Here is a 16,602-nt window from a genome sequence, read left to right on the forward strand (position 1 = left end):
ATTCACTGAGCAACTATTACCTGCAGAGCAATGGAGAGGCGGATGAGGTCGATGACCACCTCCTCGTTGGCCAGCTCAATAGTCAGAATGGCCAGCGTGGTGAAGAGCAGCTCAAAGTTTTTATGGACGTTGTCTTCTTCCTTGCAGCCCAGGTAGATGTGTCTGTAGAGCTGCTGGCCGTGCTGGAGGCGAGGCAAACACAAACGAGGTCGCACAAACAAGGTCACACAACTGTAGAAGACGACGCTGCCGCGGTGACGTACGCGTTAGCTGCTCGTACAACAGCAGAGGCCCCGTTCTGTATATATGAGTAAGTTCATTTCTACTGCATGTCTTCAACCAACAGGACAGGACAACAGGATGTAATAGCAGGCATTATACATTGTAATTTGCTAATGCAGAATAATAAGTAGCACATGAAATAATACTGAAAATCTCCCTTAATTGCACTTCGCTGCCTACGGTTTGTTCACTACGGCGCCACTCAGACATCTATTAAAGAGAAATCGGAAATAAAATATACGTCTTCAGCAACTCGGCTGTGCATTTATTGTGTGTGATGTGGAGCCTAATGGGAAGTGAAGGCTGTTGACTTTTACTCAACAGTAATGAATACAATTAGATGCCATTAGTGACCCCTGACAGCAGACGAGAGCGCTCTCGAAGCCGGACATGATGCCGGTAAAGTGGAGCGAGGTAATGTGCCATGATGGCTCCAGGCCTGTGGTTCTGGAGGTGTTGGACGTGTGGGTAAAGGTTACGTCTCAGGTGTGATTCACAGGCCAACAGATTAAACTGTAGCTCCTTTTTGGAAATGTCATGATGTTGTTGACCAAACCTTTCCGCAACCGATAAACCATGAGATGCAGATACTCCCCACATGATGGATGCTGTTCCCAAATGTGCGACCAGAAAACTGGATGCGATACCTTTTTCATGAAGGCAACGTCTTGCTTGGAAATCTTTTCTCTCTTAATCTTCAGTGCTGCAACATTAGGAATGATTCTGAAAGAAATGGAGGGAAAGTCAAGCAAAGCACCTGTGATTAGTTGGATCAGAGCCACAAATATCGGCACCCTCAGAAAATGTTAGACCCAATTTAGACAATCTAGCATTGTATAGTTTCACCACATTGTGTACATCCCAACCTGATGCCTCGTAGCTTGGCACGGTTGTCATGGCGATCAATGATGTTGTGCAGGATCTCGAGCACCAGCTGCCTCAGCTCGCTGTCCTCCATCAGGGAGATGGAGAAAAGTGGGTCCAGGAAGGGAGGAGGCAACGCAGCCGCCATAGACTTGGCCTTGAAGCCGGACGTCACCTGAGGAGGACGACAGATCAGGTGTTTTTACAAGCTGAAGGACCAGTTCACACAGAAACCTCCAAATCTACGCGTGACGCTGGGCGGAATGCATGAATTTTATTACTCCTGTAATAACAGAACCTGTGGTGTTTCTGCACGGGTCAGTTGACTTTTGACAGATTTCTTTGACTGCTGCCGTGTGGTAAATCCAGCAGCAGATTCCCTGCACGGTGGCTGGCCCAAATTTCAGCCTCGCCAGAAACCCAGCCAATCACCCAGCACCAGGCCCGTTGATTGTTCAGGTGAGTGACGGGGCGCTGGGCTCACGTGAAGTGAGAATCGATTGGCTGGAAATGTAGCCAGATTTTAAAAATCAGTCGCACATGACTCAGTCCTGCACGGTTTAGTGCGTCTATTTTCTGTGAACGCCACAAATGCTCACTGCTGCGCCTTTAAGTATTTGTCAGTTAAATGACACACTCGTGATGACACCATTTTCTTTCTTTTTCAATATATTTCATGCTCAGTGTCTCCAGTTGCAGAAACTCGTCAAACCAGTGTGTCGGAGTCACAGGAGACAGGAACACTGACACCAGTAACGGACCCGTCATCCTTCTGTCCCGCCCGCAGCTGCACTCAGATATAAATACGCTAGCGTTCACCCTTCCTGCAGCTGCACAGGGAGGTGCTGAGGGAGGTGCTGAGGGAGGTGCTGCGGGTTCAGCGTGGGACGGTTCCGCTCGCAGGTTCGCGCGTGTGTCTGTGGCACCTGTGCCTCCTCGTCTCACTGAGACGAGGAAGGAAACGTCCTCATAGAGACAAGTGTGAGCCCTAATCAGCCAAAGCTCTGCAATGGCCAAGATCAAATGCAACTGGGACCCCGTTACAGCGTTTATTTCCACCAACAAGCCTTTATTTCTTGATTAATCTTCTTGTGAGTAAATACAACATAAAACTGAAACAACCTGAGCAAACTAAACAGTAAAACAATGGCTTTAAAGTGTCCCAGTTTACATAGTAGAGATGATGGACTCACCATAATGAGAGAGCTGAGAAGCATGGTCTGAATCCTCTTGGTTCCCTGGTGCCTGAACAAATACATCACACAATAAGGAAAATGGCTGATTGGAACCATGGTTTCTTCAGTATACACATGCTGAACAGTAAGTAAAGCAGCTGTGGCTAATCGTCCTGAATTACAGTAATTATATACAGTAGTTTCTCAGCAATCACCACTATCCCGCATACAGTAAACACAGCTCCAAGTCCATACAGGCAGTAAACATTCGGTACCACTCAGGAGCTGAAGAGAATGTTTTTCCCCTCCCACAATAGCCTGAAAAGGAGAGAAGCGGCCTGTTGGACTACGAGGAGGAGGAAGAGGATGAGGACTGTGTTCGTTTGATTTGGGATTATCTGCTCCTGCACTCCTGAGGCTGAAAGGATTAGTTTATTTTTCTCTTTTTTGGGGGTGGGGGGTGAGCTCATCTGGGACCGAGGAGCTGCTTTCACTGCAGGGTGAGGAGGTGGAATGAGGTCAGATTAAGACAAGGAGGAGGAGGGTGTGTGTGTGTGTGTGTGTGTGTGTGTGTGTGTGTGTGTGTGTGTGTGTGTGTGTGTGTGTGCGTGATGCTCGTCCGTTACAAGAGTCTAGTGTTGTATGTTCTTCTTCAGAACATATTCGTCAGGACACTTAAACTACCTCTGGACGTTTGGCCAGTGTCTCATTCAGTGACAGGGTAATGGTAAAACACAACTTCCCTTTTTGAGTAACGATTATTTCTAGAAGAATTAGAGCAGAAATGCTTAATTATAGTAAGAAAACCCCAATTACCACCGTATCCCTATTCCTGAAACCTCGATCAGTATTGTGCTGAATGTGTCATTTTACCAATAACTAGACTGCTTCCACCACTGGATCCCATGATGATGAATGTGTGACTGACCCAATTTTGCCGGTGTCCAAGGTGGAGCAGGGGGCTTCGAATACTGGCACCTTCCCCATGATGAACATCATGACTTCAGCTCGCTGATAGTCGGGCAGGTTTCCTCCAAAGAAGCCTGGCAGGACGACGCCAGAGACAGCAGTCAGACACAGCTATTATCCCACCAACAGGCAGGAAATGGACCCTCGTACCGATGGTCTGGATGATGGCGTTCTGGACGATGCGCTCCTCGCTCTCTTTTCCGCGGCCAGATGAGACGCTGGTGCCGGAGTTTCTCCTCGAGCTCTCGCCGAGCTCAAAGTCCACGCTCATGCGCAGGTGTTTGAGCAGAGTGTTGAACACCTCCAGCACAGTGGGACCTGGAAGCACACAGACTTTAGACATGCAGTGTTCCCTTCAGGCTCAACTGGGGCTCGGTGCTGCTCAACCCAGAGGTTCACTCATTTGAAACCGTAAAGCATCATACAGGAGCTTATTAGAACATATGAACCAACTACAGCATCTAAACCACAGTTTGGTGGTTTGGTTTTCCTTAAACGCTGGACTGAACCCAGCAGCTTCCACCTGTTTCCAACCACATCCTGGACGTGTCCTTTCTCGACCCAGAGACCTTCTGAAGGTCCAATCTACGCATTCCCATCGACTCTACACTACTGCATTAACACCTTCTACACCACCAACACTCGTCTACATGAAAACCTCCCCCGTACAGTCACAATCATATAGCATCACAGTTCACAGAGTGACCAGAGGAGTTCATATAAATGTAAATGTAAATTTCAAACCACCATAACCTACATTTTTTAATGGAACTGGAACCTCAAAGCCAAGTGTCTCAAACATCATTCTTATTGCATCACACTGGTTTCTGGTCAGTCCACGAGGTGATGTCACAGCTAAGAGTTTGACCGGCATTAACACGCAGCTGAGACAGAGGCCTCTGCAGAATAACCGTTATCTACGCGTGGCTCGCTGCGATGCAGAGAAGCTCTAGATGTTGTAGAGAAACACAAGTGTGCGTGTTAATGCCAGGACTCCAACAGGAACAAGCCTCCTGAAGCTGCTCCGTTCTCAGGTGAAACCTAACTACAGTCCATCACAATACTGTACCGAGCCACAGGTTGGGAGGAGTGGACCGTTCATTCTCAAAGTGGAACGCATCACTTCCTTTGGACTCGTGAATCATTCCTGTCCAGAGGGAAGGTTGGTTTGTCCAGAGGAGCCAGTAAAACACAGGTGGAGGAATAAATGAAGAAACACTGATCATGTTTTTCCACAGACGCCAGACAATTAGCAAAACACTGTTTCTAGAGCAGTTAGGAGTTTATGTTAATGTTAATGTTGACAGGACGACCTGTAAGACTGAAAATCTATCATGGTCATCTGTCATGGTCACAGCTTCATTTATTAGCAATGCGCTTGCCTGGTTTAGTTGTGAGAGGACTCGTTTACTGTGGAGATGTGTTGAAGTAGGTAATGTGAGCTGTATAAAGTACTACAGACAAGTGATGAGTCTGAACTGAGCTGCTCCTTCTCTGCACGCACACGGGATATGAATCAGTGGAACGTGTTAAATTTAACATTATTTATCACTGAGGCCTAACTATTTTCAAGGGGTGACTCCCACATATGCTCAGTGGTGGGAACATCTGTTCTAGTCTCTCACCTCTAAACTCACCTCTTACTGTCGGAGCAGAAAAAAAACCTTTGATGTTATTTCAGAATTTCCTCCATCGCCTCCTGAGTTACAGAGACTCTGGCTGTTCAACTCACCCACGGATCCTTTGGCAGCAATGGCCACGGTCTCCAGGAGAACCTGCACGATCCCGGCTCTGACCCGCGGCGTGTTCTTGTTGTGAGTGTCCAGGTGGTTCAGAACCTGCTGGATGACGTGATGGGAGTGTTGAGCCTGCAGAATCCCACAGGGAAGAGGGGAAGACGGCTTAAGGTGCATCCAAACTGATCATTATGATGATCTCATCCAACAACCTGAGGCGTGTGTGTCCATTATAAGTAGTGACACAGCCAGAGTAAGGAAGTAGGGTGAGTCTGGGCCAACTGAATGGATGCAGGGTCACCACAGTGTGTAAGTAATACAGCACAGCACAGTGGAGTGAGTGTCAGGAACAGAGTGTGATCACGTTCCTTTGTCCACCTCGAGGCCGCTGGCGTCAAGTCTGGGGCTGCATGACAACATGACAGACAGGTGCTGTAACTACGGCAAAGACTTACCTGGATGGAATACATAATAATTCTGAAGCAGGACACTGCAAACTCATTCGGGTCCCACAGGTGGTGATTATCCAGGTGACTGCAGACAGAAACAACAAAATAGAAGGTGAAAAGTAATATTATATCATATAATATGTTTACTTATATTTAGACGATGAATTAAAAACTGATGTCGTAAGGTGTGCCAGAAATGTTTGGACAAGAAACATCCAGTTTCTGGTTCTTCTGCAGCTGAACTGCTGAACGTATTCTAAAATATTTGCAATCATGGTTTTGGCTTCCACAGTTTTTCTGGAGTGATGTTTGATTGTTTCTCTGTTGGAGTCAATCAGGAATGAGAGAGTTGCTGACGAGTGATTGAAATGTGCACATAGTTTTACTACATATGAGGATCAGTTACATAGGAAAATCTTTTCCTAAGATCAGAGTGATCTTGGTAAAGAGCAAAGATTTAAATGAAGAATTTCAACCCGGAGAACCTCGTAAAACCTTGTGTGGGTGTTGAAGTCGGCAGATGGAGGACGACAGATTTCCTCCTGTAGGTCGGCCTCGAGGGAACCCTCACATTTGGTGTTCTGGTTTCCCCTCATACATGTGACCCATGTCTCTGCAGGACTTCTAGCAGCCGTAGCGGAGCTGTGTCTAACCTGCCCGCTGACCTTCAGCAGCTTTAAGTCTCCTCTCATGCACACGCGACCACACGCCTGCAGTCAAACCACACGGACGGCGACATCGACCTTGAATCAATCTCATTCACGTTTTCTCTTCTGTCCACGATGTTTAGACAGAAGCACCTCTCCACTATCACATCTTCATTTGACAGATGGATTATGATATATCCTGTAAACTAAACTGGAGTTAGCATGTTTGGCTCTGGCGCTGGAGTGGCTTTAAACTGTTACATTATATACATTTACTTTATTCCCTTAGAACCATTTTAGTGGCCTGAGGAAAAGATTTTCCATTTGTCCATAACTATTATATAATATTTTCATCACCACATGATTCATTTGTATTTAATTTCAAAGTATAAAGGCAGTAGCTTTATATTTTTCTGCAATCAGCAGGATAAAGGCATTTTCTCCCCCTAAAGTGCACTCACTGAACTGTGTCATAGGCCAAATAGAAACACTTGGGAGCTAAAAGAAATGAATCGTGCTGACATGAAGACTGACAACAGTGGGAAAAGGCAGAAACTAGAGGAGGGAAGGCAAAAGCAGCGCGGTGACAAAGAGGATTGGGAGCTGCTTGTATGAGAACAGTTCGCCAACATGACGTCAATCCGAACCCCCCAAAAGCCTCCTCCCGCCTTTTAACCCCAATCCCTTCTATTTATAGAAGAGACGCTCCCCCGTCCTCCGTCGCCTCCTCCTCCTCCTCCCTGCAGGAGCTCTGCAGAAGGAGAACTGGTTTCACGCTCACAGACAAGCAGCGCAACGGTTCTGCTACTGTGGGACTTCTGCATTAGCCTTAAACAGACGGGGTGCATTACATCTACAGCAGCTGCAGCTTCTGGAGATGCATCCATTCACATCTCCACTGGTTTACACTCTGTCCACTACATCTTGCTCCATGATGCTGACGCAGCTTTTCTCAAACTTAAGGAGAAAGAAAGAATGATCCTGAAAGATGTCCTGATGATATTTTTCTGTCACCGGCCGAGCTGATGTGCTGCTTCTTAGCCTGCAGGGGGCGCATGACGCCAGCAAGACAAATGAATGATGGCCATGCGTAAACAGATGCATCGGCAACAGAATGTGAGGACGACACGCTCAGTACGACTGCAGCCTTCATTGTCGATTATTGGAGGCTGTGTGTGTGTGTGTGTGTGTGTGTGTGTGTGTGTGTGTGTGTGTGTGTGTGTGTGTGTGTGTGTGTGTGTGTGTGTGTGTGTGTGTACGAGAGAGAGCGCATGCTTGACCGGTGTCAGACCTGGGGTTGGGTGTATGGAGGAAGGAAGAGGACGCCAAAGCTAGCATTTAGCATTAACATACGGGTGCATAAAAACAGTTTATATGCAATAACGACTAGAATCTGATTGAAATCAACAAATAAGGATTCATAAATCATATTCCGAATAATTACTAGTCTTCGAGGTTTTCCTTCAGACAGTAAGTAACTGATGAACGAACACAAGCTTTGTTTTGTTTGTTCGTGTCCCTAAGAGGAAAGAGTGTTTGAAGACATGAGGACACGAGAGAAAGGAAAGAGACGCCACAACAGCTGTCTGATCTAAAGCAAATCTAAATCAGAAGAAACATCACACACTTTTGGAAAAGAAGGGTTTTTTTCTTGTCTTAGTCCTAAAATAGAAACCAGAAGCACTAAACCTCTAACCAGACCAATTCAATTGTTGGCAGTTCGAGGGACATGTGTCAAAGGATGCAGAAAATGCAGGTTGTACGAATGTGAGATCAGCTCACATGAAGGAAGAGGGGGAACTCATAAAAGCCTGGAGGGACGCGTCGGGGGAGACAGCCACATAATTACATGCAGGTTTGTTCCTGAAAACGCAGACAGATGTCAGGCCGTCACATTTATATTATGTGATTAACCGTTAATGGCGACATTAAGAGGTTTGTTCCCTCTATGAATTGGTAAGCAGCAGTGGGCTCCATTTATTTAAGACCTGTCACTCTCACTCAAGGCTAACGACAATAACAAAACAGTAACAGTCCTGTTTATGAACCTCGCTGAGACTTTATGCTGCCTTAAAAGTCACTCCACAGATTTTTATACGGCTAAAAGGGAACCACTTAATGTTAACTCCAATAAATATATGCCTCAAGTGCCGGAAAGTAAAGTTACGTCAGCGCTGTTTGTCGTCTCATCAGACAAAGCCACTTTGGAGAACTGATAGGCAGCGACCACCACAGACAACAAGTCCAGATAACCACTAATTACCACAGGCTGCAGGCTAATGGAGCAGCCAGTAAATCACTCGGGGTGACACTAACACACTGCTTCAACTCTTTACAATGAGCTTGCTTCACGTTCACACAAAGCAGCAACACGTCACTGTTCAGCCCTGGTATCAGGCGGCTCAACTCCACGCAGTCATCATTTGTGGAGCCTGTGCTGAAGCGTCTTCCAGGTGGGATGAACACGACCTTGATGAACGACACCTGCACGGATCAGCAGCTCAGCTAATCAATGCACATCTAGTCCAAGCATTTATTTTTCTCCTGAAAACAAAAAAATCTCCTCCTCTCAATAATGTCTGTGTGCAGAAGCCAGTCCAATATCTTTGAACATCACGAGCTCCCAGGGGCCTTTTCCTGCTAAAGCTGCACAGTGATTACAGTTCTTAGCTCAAATGGCCCCCAGTGGACACAATTATGTCATTACGCACTCGATATTACTGCCACCACTACCACAGTCCTACTGCTGCTGTGTTCAGGCATGTGGTGCTCATTCATGCAACTATTTCATGTATGACCTTCAACGAGCATCTGGTGGCGGACAAGCAGCGCCCGCTTCTAATGAAGGCCATGAACGACTATGCCGCATTTCACAGTCGCCTGTCTGGACCAGCATACTAACGAGCCGAATGACGTCACCTCAGCAGCAGCACGGCCAAAAAACGCTAAACGCCACCAATTTAAACGTCTGCACGAGCGTTTTGTCCTGGAGAACCGAAGCAAGTCAGTGAGCGCGGCTCAGCAGAGCGGAAACAGGCGGCGGCGGGGAGAATCCCAGCGGGGCCCGGCCGCTGACTCCGTAATTGTCCAATTTGTGCGAAGCGCGCTGAGTGGCGGGGCGGCGCAGCCAATAGGAACAGGGACGGGGACGTTGAAATTCCCAGGAGGGAACAACGGTCAGCGGCTGGAAAGGCAGCGCCGCGTTCACGTGGCAGCCGCCGGTGATGAAGGAGCTCGTTTCATTTCCTCCGGGTGCTGGGAGACGCCGGCGGGGCAGGTTAGTGTGAAAATGAATCTCAATGCAAGGCGACGTTGATTGTGTTTGTGGTGTCCTGAATGTGCTCAGCGCTGTTGTGATTCACACACGTAATAAAGCTCAGAGCAGCCTCCGGCGCGCGCTACTCACACCAGGATGGGTCTCACAGCGTTGTTCATGTTGCCGTAGGCCGCTCTGCCCAGCAGCTCCCTGAAGCAGCTCTCAGCCAGTGCAGCCGGGTTCTCCTCACCGTCCTGGCCGGCTCCTGACGGCGTGCTGGGGTGAGCCGCCCTGTCAGGGACACAGGCAGTTCAGACAGAGGGGAACAGCAACCACGCATCCCATCACATCACAGCAGAGGAGCAGCAGAGAGAACAGAGTGAATAATCAGAACTGACTATCAGTGACTGGGAGGCTCATGAGGTACAATAACATACTACAGGACAAGAAGAGACTCTAAGTGAAAAAACAATGAAATGGAAAATTGACTTTTAATGTAAAGGAGGAACAAGAAGAGGAAATCACAAAGATCATCAAAAGGAGGAATGAGCATGAAAAAAGGAGCCTGAACAGAGAAAGAGAAATCAAACAAAAGAATGTGTTCTGTGTGTGTGTCTCAACATCAAGACGCAGAAAAGGACATTGTTGTTCTTTCAACTGAAATCTGCAAATGTTTCCATTGAAGCAAAGCAGAAACAGACTGACGGGAAAATGTTTAGCGCGGCTCAGCCTCTGATGCTGAAATTGTCCAATCCGTGTGGCCTGAAAACTTAAATAAATTTAAATAAATAAATACTTAGTGTTCTCCAAGCTTTAATAGAAATTTTTAAAAAAATCACTAAGTTTAATTAGAACAAATGAGACCATGTTAACCTGAACATTCCTACACACTGTACGTACTAACGAGTTTAAAATGATTTTTCCATCTACAGTGTCTGTTTGCCACTGTGGTGCACAGCTCTATTAATTATTAGGTATTACTTGCAAAGCCACATAGTTGGTAGCAGACTGAGCTGCCTCCACGTGTTACACCGATAAAACAACGCAGCACTGAAACACTTGCCCAGCAATAAGCCTGGTCACAGATGGACGGTGGGAAACGCGCCTCAAGAGGGAAAGATGTAATTACTGTCGGCCCCCGCGCAGCGTTCAGGGGAAATTTAATTCTTATTGCCTGTTAAAAGCAGGGAAAGAAGAACCTAAAATAGAAAGAAAAATCTCCATAGAAGAAAAAGTCACATTTATTTACCGGCATTTTATCTATTTTTTCATTCCAGAGAAGTTCCTGTAAAGATTCTCCTCACAAAGGGGAAAATGAGACCATGAGGCCAGAACTACTCAACAGTGTTTTCAAATGAATTCACAGAACATCTCCAATCCCCGTGTGTTTGGTCTCTCTTCACCTCAACACAACTGTAGTCAGCACTTTAAACGCTGACTGGGTTCATGCATCCAGATAAGACTGGTCATGTTTTGCTTAATGACATGCAGCTCGTGTTATTTATTCAGGCTGCGACGGTAAAAAAGCAAAAAAATATAACAAAGGTGCAGGAAAGCGGGGAGGTGTGACCGTGTAATGAAGGGAAGCAGGAAAAGAAATCCTTTGGAGGTCAAAGTTATTTCAAGGTGGCAGACTTGAAACACAATGCACACGGTGTCGGCGCTGCCAAACAACACAAGCAGGCGTTTAATTGCGAAACAAGGCAGGCTTTTCTTCCTCCGCTCTCGCGTTCCACACGCTGGCCACGTCCTCCCTCCCCGAGAAGCAATTAACAGAATCAAATGTCCTTGACCGCGGCTTCTTGTCAAGTCAGTAGAAAATTGATTGAAAAACTCAGAACACGGCGCAGCGGGTGAAGTGGCCACAGATTCGGTTCAGGAACAGCAGAGAAAAAAGGCAGAACACACCAGAACGCGGCTCTTCCCGCCTCTCGGCCGACGGTGGTTCTGAGTCACGCTGCTAATGTGACACACCGGCTCTGCTGATGGACATGCGTCTGACAGGACGCTGCTGGACTGTGGTGGTGCCGAGCGGCGCCGAGGCGGGAGGTCGGCCCCACAATTGGCAGAGTCAGAATTAACGACTACCTGCCAGTCAGGACCTGTCTACGCCCTGAAATGATGGAGCAGCGGTGGGAAGGAACTGCTGACGGAGCAGTAGCTACTGTAGCAGGTTGCTTTTATAGCACATGAACTGTATAATAAGTCACAAATGACTACAAACAGAAGTAAATGTGACTACACTGCTGATAATTCCATAACCACAACCTCCAATGACTTTACTGTAAAATTATGGACCTCTGAACCAAAGTATTTCATCTTTTTGACGGCAGCGGTACAAATATGCGAGTCATAAAGTGCGGAGATCTTCTGAGATGCCCTTTAAGAAACGTTCTGGAATTATTTTGCTGCTAGTGGACAAAGACAAAGGACATCTTGCTATGATGAGGCTCAGTCTGGCCTTGTATTGTGCTGTGTATAGACCCATCATGTGTGAAACATATTTTCATGACTGGAGCCTTGTAGTCACATTTCTTTTCTATTAGTCCTTAACCAACCAAGGTCCTAGCACAGAGTAGGTGCTTGGAGTTATTCCTTAAGTCCTTAATGGCATCACCAGACCAGAACCAGTGTCCTCATGCTCCTGAGGCCTTTTAATCAGCCTCAGGCCTTTATGGTAGAGCAGTCAGATGGAAGGCAGAGTGACGCGTCGTAGTTGGGCCAGCGGTTATAGTTGGGCCACAGGGGTGGGGGTGGCGGACTTGGGGCGGGCCTTCTCTGGTTGCTCCAGTCAATATAGTCTTATGTTTATAAACCATTTTCCCTTGCGGGCGGTTCTGTGTTCTTACATCCACGCCTGAACCAGCTGGATCCTTGACTGTACCTTCCTAAATGACAGTTGCTGCTTGGGGACGTGCTCCGGTACCGTTAGACACCCTGCTGAGCTCAGTGGCACTGACCTCCACTAATTCTAATAAATCTCTATTTCATGTACGAATGGTCACAGTTGTTCTCTCTGTGCCTTTTTCAAAACAAGAAAAAAAGTCTTTAGTAACAATAAAGTTGTGTGTAACCAGGAACAGTCCCTGAATGTGGTCCAGGACTGAAGGTGATTCTGCCTTTAGCTCATCAGTGGCAGTCATCCAGATGTTCAACCTGTCTAAACACCACCACCGAATCAGTGGCCGAGGTCGAATCACATCCTGAACCCAGAAATCCACCACATCTGATGAAAAGATTCCTTTTCATCAGATGTAAAACTTAAAAGGCTTAAGGTGGCAGAAAGCAAGCGAAAGATGACAAACACAGAAGGAGAGATATGAAAAAGAATGACTAAAAATCCCAGGCTCCAAAAATAGCTTTGTGTTCACATGGAAACCACCTCATTGAGACAGATAACAGGAAGCCACAGTGAGAGCAAAGAAGACAGAAAGATTAAAAATGAGGAGATAAAAGAGACAAGGAGACAAGATGGAGTATAACCAAAAACGAATGCGAGCAGGAGAGAAGGGAAAGAGAAACGTGAAGATATATAAGAAAAAAACAAAACAAGAGAAGACAAGTAAATAAGTGGATGGCCAACTATTTACTGTTTGATGGCAAGGTTAAGTATTATGTGCTAGGGAATTCAGCCTCCTCACAGCCTGAAGGATGACTCATTGTGATGGTTTTGGATGTGTTCCTGCCCTGACTGACTGGGGTTCACTCCCAGATGGTCCAGTTTGATAACGAGCTGCTGGGGAATGATGGTGCTGAATGCTGAGCTGGAGTCTTTGAGCAGAATACGAACACTCGTCCCTGTTTTCCAGATGTGTTAGGGATGAGTGAAGCGCAGTGGAATCATCTGGACTACAAGCATGAAGAAAACAAATGGGGTTCTATTTAAATGAATGGCTTCAATTATAAAAATATAATAAAGCTGACTAGAGTCCCTCAACACAGCTTTAATTAGAGCTTCGTGCTACGGCCCATTCAGAGACATGATGATGCCGGTTAAGCAGAGATCAGAGGAAGGTTCTTGATGAGATAAATATCAGGATAAGACCGTTTGCTTCGAGGTGGAGAAACTTTGATGTTGTAGGAGAAGTAGTTCACCCTCCTGATTGCCTCCAGAAAAGAGCGCCAGCTCCGCATGTATAATTGATGCACTGCTAGGTGGGAAAGTTGTGTGTTGAAGTCCATTAATCAGGCTGGAGTAGAATCCAGCTCAGAGGAGTCGATACCAAAAAGCATCTTTCATTCACAGACAGATGTTCCAGAGTCTGGCTGTGTGTGTGTGTGTGTGTGTGTATTACCGGTCCAGGTCGTCACTGTCTTGCATGTTGAACAGCATGGATGGGATCAGTTTGTCCATGTGCTGTGGCTCCCAGATGATGGCCTGCAGCTCGTCGTTCACCGTCTTCCTCACCACTCCCTGCAGACCTTTGATTCCTGCCACGCGGATCCTGTCACAGACACACAGCAGCTATTAGACCGTCCCACCTCCCTAATGGAAACGCTTTAGGTTGACCCTCACTGTGTCTTATTACAACTGTGAGGATGAGCCTTACATCTGACTTCACTCTGCTTCCCCGTCTGTGATGTGTGAATTAGGTTTGCAGAAGAGAGAGAAGGCAAAGTGAGAAGTCTAATGTTGGAGAAATAACAGCTTCACTCATACATAAATGGATGGAAAAGTGAATTCCTATTTCAAATGTCCTTAGGCCCCTCAGCATTCACACAGGTCTCAGCTGCTGAAGTGGTATTTTTGCAGCTATATTGGAGAAAAGAAGTTATTTTCCCAAGTAAAAGAGAGCGAGGTATTGTTTTAATACACGGCTGATCTGCATTAGAATCACAGGCGGGGTGTCTGCTCGTCTAAAGTGCTGTGCGTTGACACCGTCTCACCTGAGACCCGCCGCCGAGCTATTTTTATCTCGCCAACACTACGTCAGGGCAGACAGAGAAAATCTCTGCATCTTTGAAATGATGAAAAATTGCACAGCACCTATATCGCTATGGAGACCAAATCTTCTCATTTTGTATCGCTTTGCTCTAAGGTTAAATGAAATTCTGCAGAAAAACAAATCTGTTTAGGTCGGGTTTAGCAGGGGCGGCGGTCCCTCGCAGGGTCGCGCGTCACTGCCAGCCTCGTCGTTTCTCTCTCACTTCAAGGTTTGTGTTTATGTTTCATGCTTTGCTTCGTTTTTGTGTTCATTTTAATTATCTTTAAGACAGACTTCAGTCGGAGTCAGACCGGATGCAACTCCATGTTTGTCTTGTGCAAACCTGGTGAATAACACTGATCCTGATTCTATTCTTCTTCTTCATGTTATCGTCTGAGCACAGAGTAACAATGTTTAATACAAACACATTAAGCCTTCAGAAATCAAGTTTACAGAACTCTAACCCCATGTAGGATGTGGCCTGCACCCCCGCCTTGAAGGAGCCACAACATAAAATGTCTTTCTAATAAAAAAGATGGCGTCACAAGTGGCAGCTCCTCTAATGAGAACGCGGGCTGTTATTTAATGTAAAGACGCAGCCTAACTCGTTTCTGCAAACTAAACTCAATTTCACCACACGGACAGAACTAATTAGAGACATTAACGGCAGCGTCAGAGACCAATCAAATGTGTTTCCATCAATGCTGGGGGTGCTAACAACCGCTTCGGGGAGTTGGAGGCTAAAATTAAACAATTCATCATTTTGTTGTGGACCACCTCAGTTAGTTCAGCTGCATTTCCATTAGTTCACAGAACAGTCTGTGCCATCAAGAGCCAGTGCTAGTTTTGAAGCATGACATGTTTTAATATGCTCTAGTTGTTAAGAAGCACTGCAGTTTTGCTTGAGTCATCAGCTGGAAGCACAAAGCTGTTCAGTACAAATGATTGTGCAAACGTCAGTCAGTCAATCACTGGTGATGGGGTTCCTATTCAAAAAGGGACATTAAATACAACAATATCCAACATTCACATAAGAAACTGTTAGACAGGACTTTTGAGTCAAGGTCAAGAATGAAGTCTGATTCATTTCTGAAGCCGTCTGTAAGCTCTGCTCTCAGTCTGGCTGCATTTCACCATGTGAGATCACGCCATCACACTGTCACTGCATCGTTTGGCACAACTTGTTAAAAAAACATTTAAAATACCTGGTTCTGGTTTCTGGGTCTTCGTGAGTGGAGTGACACATGGCGCTGAACTGGGACACGAAGAAGTCATAGCGGCGGTGGTAGGACGGTGTGTCCTCCTCGATGTTGGCGAACTTCACAAACTACAGAGAGGCCAGAAGAAAGTCAAACCACATGAGGCACACAGGTTCTGATGCTAAATGGATCATTTAGCATCAACATCCAGTTTAAAGCAGCAGCAGAGTGAAGCAGTACTCCAGCCTTCGTATTGCACTTGATGATTTCACTGCCCTGTTTATCTGTTCATATTTTTTTTTTTACAGCTTAACAGCTTAAGAGAAGTTCCCATGTTATGAAAATAAAAAATATTACATGATTAAATGTGGAAACAGTAATTTACCTGACAGTTCACACTGACTCTACCACTATTTGCATGTCCAGACGCATTTACATGTCCATGATAGCGTTAACAACCCTGAGACCCTTCCTTTGTTCATCCTGTAATATCCCCCATCCACACAAGAGTGACCGCGCTCTCTCCACACACTCGAGCAGCGTTTTCGCTACCCTATCATTGTCCACTGCAACGAAATTGCCTCTGTACAGTTCAGGCTTGGTGACAAAAACTCTGCCGTTCCACCTGGCAATTTCCTCCCATTTTGCCCCTAACCTCTCCTGTGTGTAATGGCTCAGATGGAAGGAGGTGGGCCGACAGCCGGCACGCAGAGAAGAGCTTTCCCCCAGCGCCCTAAATGTATTACTGCGTTATTGCAGGAGACCAGGGAGTCCAGGCGTTGGCCATACGCTATGTACCCAATGAAGACTAATTACTGGCTTCTGTTTATGAGGGCTGAGGGGAAGCAGTCACGACTTGAATGTGGGAGTTGTGTGAGCCCGAATGAAGTTAGGCTTTATTCAATCATAAACAATATATGAAACACAAACGTAACACAGGTTCAATAAACGCTGCATGTATAAAGCAATGAGTTTAGACTTTTTCATACTTTAAGGGCCACACAAAACAAAACATGGTCCTGACAACAGAGACAAAAATTAAAAGACAAATTAATATCTTATTTTGATTAATTTTTCAGAAAAAAAAAACAGTTTATCCG

The 16,602-nt window shown here is 46.1% G+C and overlaps 1 protein-coding gene across 5 annotated transcripts in view; it reads right to left on the reverse strand.

Annotated features, from left to right (window-relative positions):
* efr3a (EFR3 homolog A (S. cerevisiae)) overlaps positions 1–16,602 on the reverse strand; it is a 46,752-nt gene that overhangs the window by 8,025 nt on the left and 22,125 nt on the right. For all 5 annotated transcript variants that reach the window (XM_029131285.3, XM_055503752.1, XM_029131284.3 and 2 more), the window contains 11 exons: positions 15,509–15,630; positions 13,674–13,823; positions 9,529–9,669; positions 5,482–5,560; positions 5,023–5,158; positions 3,441–3,608; positions 3,250–3,364; positions 2,340–2,391; positions 1,149–1,321; positions 930–1,005; positions 21–182 (listed from right to left, as the gene is read on the reverse strand). In XM_029131285.3, the coding sequence (XP_028987118.1) occupies positions 21–182; positions 930–1,005; positions 1,149–1,321; positions 2,340–2,391; positions 3,250–3,364; positions 3,441–3,608; positions 5,023–5,158; positions 5,482–5,560; positions 9,529–9,669; positions 13,674–13,823; positions 15,509–15,630 (1,374 nt within the window). The remainder of the gene's footprint in view (positions 1–20; positions 183–929; positions 1,006–1,148; positions 1,322–2,339; positions 2,392–3,249; positions 3,365–3,440; positions 3,609–5,022; positions 5,159–5,481; positions 5,561–9,528; positions 9,670–13,673; positions 13,824–15,508; positions 15,631–16,602) is intronic.

Source organism: Betta splendens, chromosome 17, assembly GCF_900634795.4.
Source record: "Betta splendens chromosome 17, fBetSpl5.4, whole genome shotgun sequence".
Taxonomy (NCBI): domain Eukaryota; kingdom Metazoa; phylum Chordata; class Actinopteri; order Anabantiformes; family Osphronemidae; genus Betta; species Betta splendens.